Source organism: Morus notabilis, unplaced genomic scaffold, assembly GCF_000414095.1.
Source record: "Morus notabilis unplaced genomic scaffold, ASM41409v2 C11448277, whole genome shotgun sequence".
NCBI lineage: Eukaryota > Viridiplantae > Streptophyta > Magnoliopsida > Rosales > Moraceae > Morus > Morus notabilis.
This window is the reverse complement of record NW_010387436.1, coordinates 1-1,978: the sequence shown is the minus strand read 5'-3', so window position 1 is coordinate 1,978 and position 1,978 is coordinate 1. Positions and strand designations below refer to the sequence as shown.

Sequence of the window (1,978 nt, the reverse complement as noted above, 5' to 3'; positions counted from 1 at the left end):
AAAAAAAAAAAAAAAAATCTAAAAAAGGGGGGCAGCAAAACGAGGGGGCAACGTGACGGATTCCCTACAAACGGATTCTCTCTTTTAAGGAGAGAAAGAGATTATGCCGACTGCTGAGTATACTAAATCCACAACCAATACCAAATCACGTTCAGTGTTCAACCTACTTTATTATTTATAAATCATGAACATAACTGGTAAACCAAAAAATCTCTCATAACCAAAATGGCAAAGCTTCTGCCTAAAACCTCAGCCTGCTTGATCTCCCTCTTCATGGCCATGATAATCAACCAAACATCCCTTGCTAGGACACTTGGAAATTCAACCCCAAGTGATCACCACCATCAAAACCTTCATCATCACAAAATCACATTCTTAATGAGAGACATCTTCAATGTAAAATTAACCAAGCCTTCAACCACTAAACTCACAAGCACTACCGCTCATAAGCTTCCATTCTCCAAACCACTAGGCGGCCTATTCCCTCCCAAAGGAGCTGTCCTCCTCCCCGATACCGACATTAATCCCGCCACCACCGCATCATCGTCCTCTCCTACACTAGATTTGCCCGGGATTGGTCTATCCTTCCCAGCAGCCAAAGCTACCCTCCAAGAGCTAGAGCTTGGAACAGTGACCTCCATCGAGGAGGACATTTTCCACCCTTTGGGGTATGAAACTTATGGCTCACAACTGCTAGGGAAAGCGCAAGGGATGCATGTCGCGAGCTCGGAAGACGGAAGTAGCCACATGATGGCCTTGACAGTGAAGTTTGCTAATAATAAAGGTGATGATAAAGTTGCTAACGGGTTGAGGTTTTTTGGGGTGAAAAGGAGTGATGTGAATGAGTCTCATATTGCAGTTATTGGTGGTATTGGGAAGTACCAAGGTGCCAATGGCTATGCAACTGTGAAAGTAATGAATGTTATAAGGCCTAGTTCTGTTCTTGGGAAAGACAAATTAGGAGCTGGGAAGCTTCTAAAGTTCAGTGTATATCTAAGCTAATCGGAAAAGTTTATTTGTATTTACGGTCAACATCATCAAATTTCCATATAATTGTACCATTTCAGGTCACTTTTGTAAAATGAAACATATAATTCTATATTTCATATGTGGAAGATTATCATATTCTGGATGATATACCCTATGTTTGAAGCATTACAAGGACAAGTATTATATCGTGTGATTTTTTTTTCTCCTTAAGGGGCCACTACTTAAATGTTAAGGTGAGAATTTGAACCAACAAAAAGATTACAGTTGCATTGTAATTACGAGCAATGGCAACTGTAGTCGAGATTAGAGTCGAATTAAGTTATAATTAGGTCTAAATTTTATCTTATTACAAACTAATACGTAAATAGATTACAATAGTAAAATTAATATAATGTTTAATAATATCACCAACCAAACACTGCATTATATAAAAATTATACAATGCAATACAATACTATACGATACGATAAAATACCATGTACACTAAACATGCCCTAACTGAAGATCTGTCTAATCTGCAGAATAATGTGAACTTTTCTTTGATAATACTTACTAGTTAGCTAGCAAAGTGATGTATATAAACGCTATGCTACTTGCTATACATGTTTTTGCGTCCGACAGTATTAGATATTTGACATGGTTAAAATGTAACAGATTGAGGTCCAACTATAATCACTAACGACTAGAACGTTCTCTACTAAATTAATAAACGACGAGTCAATACAATTCCAAAAAAGGCATCCGAACATTCATTATCGGAACACTTGAAAATGTTCAATTGACCAGTTTAGGATAATTTTATTGACTACAAAGGCACCCCAATAGGTATTTTGTGTCATATTTCTTATTGTAGTTGTTCAACATATTTGGTGCCACAGGAATATCATTCTTAAAGGCCATGCCAAAACTTTCAGGTTGTATATTCATTACCTATAACCTAATCACCTTAAATCACCTGTACCATTTTTTCAGTGGCAATTTTCTTTCC

The 1,978-nt window shown here is 37.2% G+C and overlaps 1 protein-coding gene across 1 annotated transcript; it reads left to right on the top strand.

Moving 5' to 3' along the window:
• Positions 1–225: 225 nt before the first annotated feature.
• LOC21383895 (dirigent protein 24) lies at positions 226–1,002 on the top strand. Its single transcript, XM_010114894.1, has one exon. The coding sequence runs from the start codon at positions 226–228 to the stop codon at positions 1,000–1,002; it is 777 nt and encodes a 258-aa protein (XP_010113196.1).
• Positions 1,003–1,978: the final 976 nt, after the last annotated feature.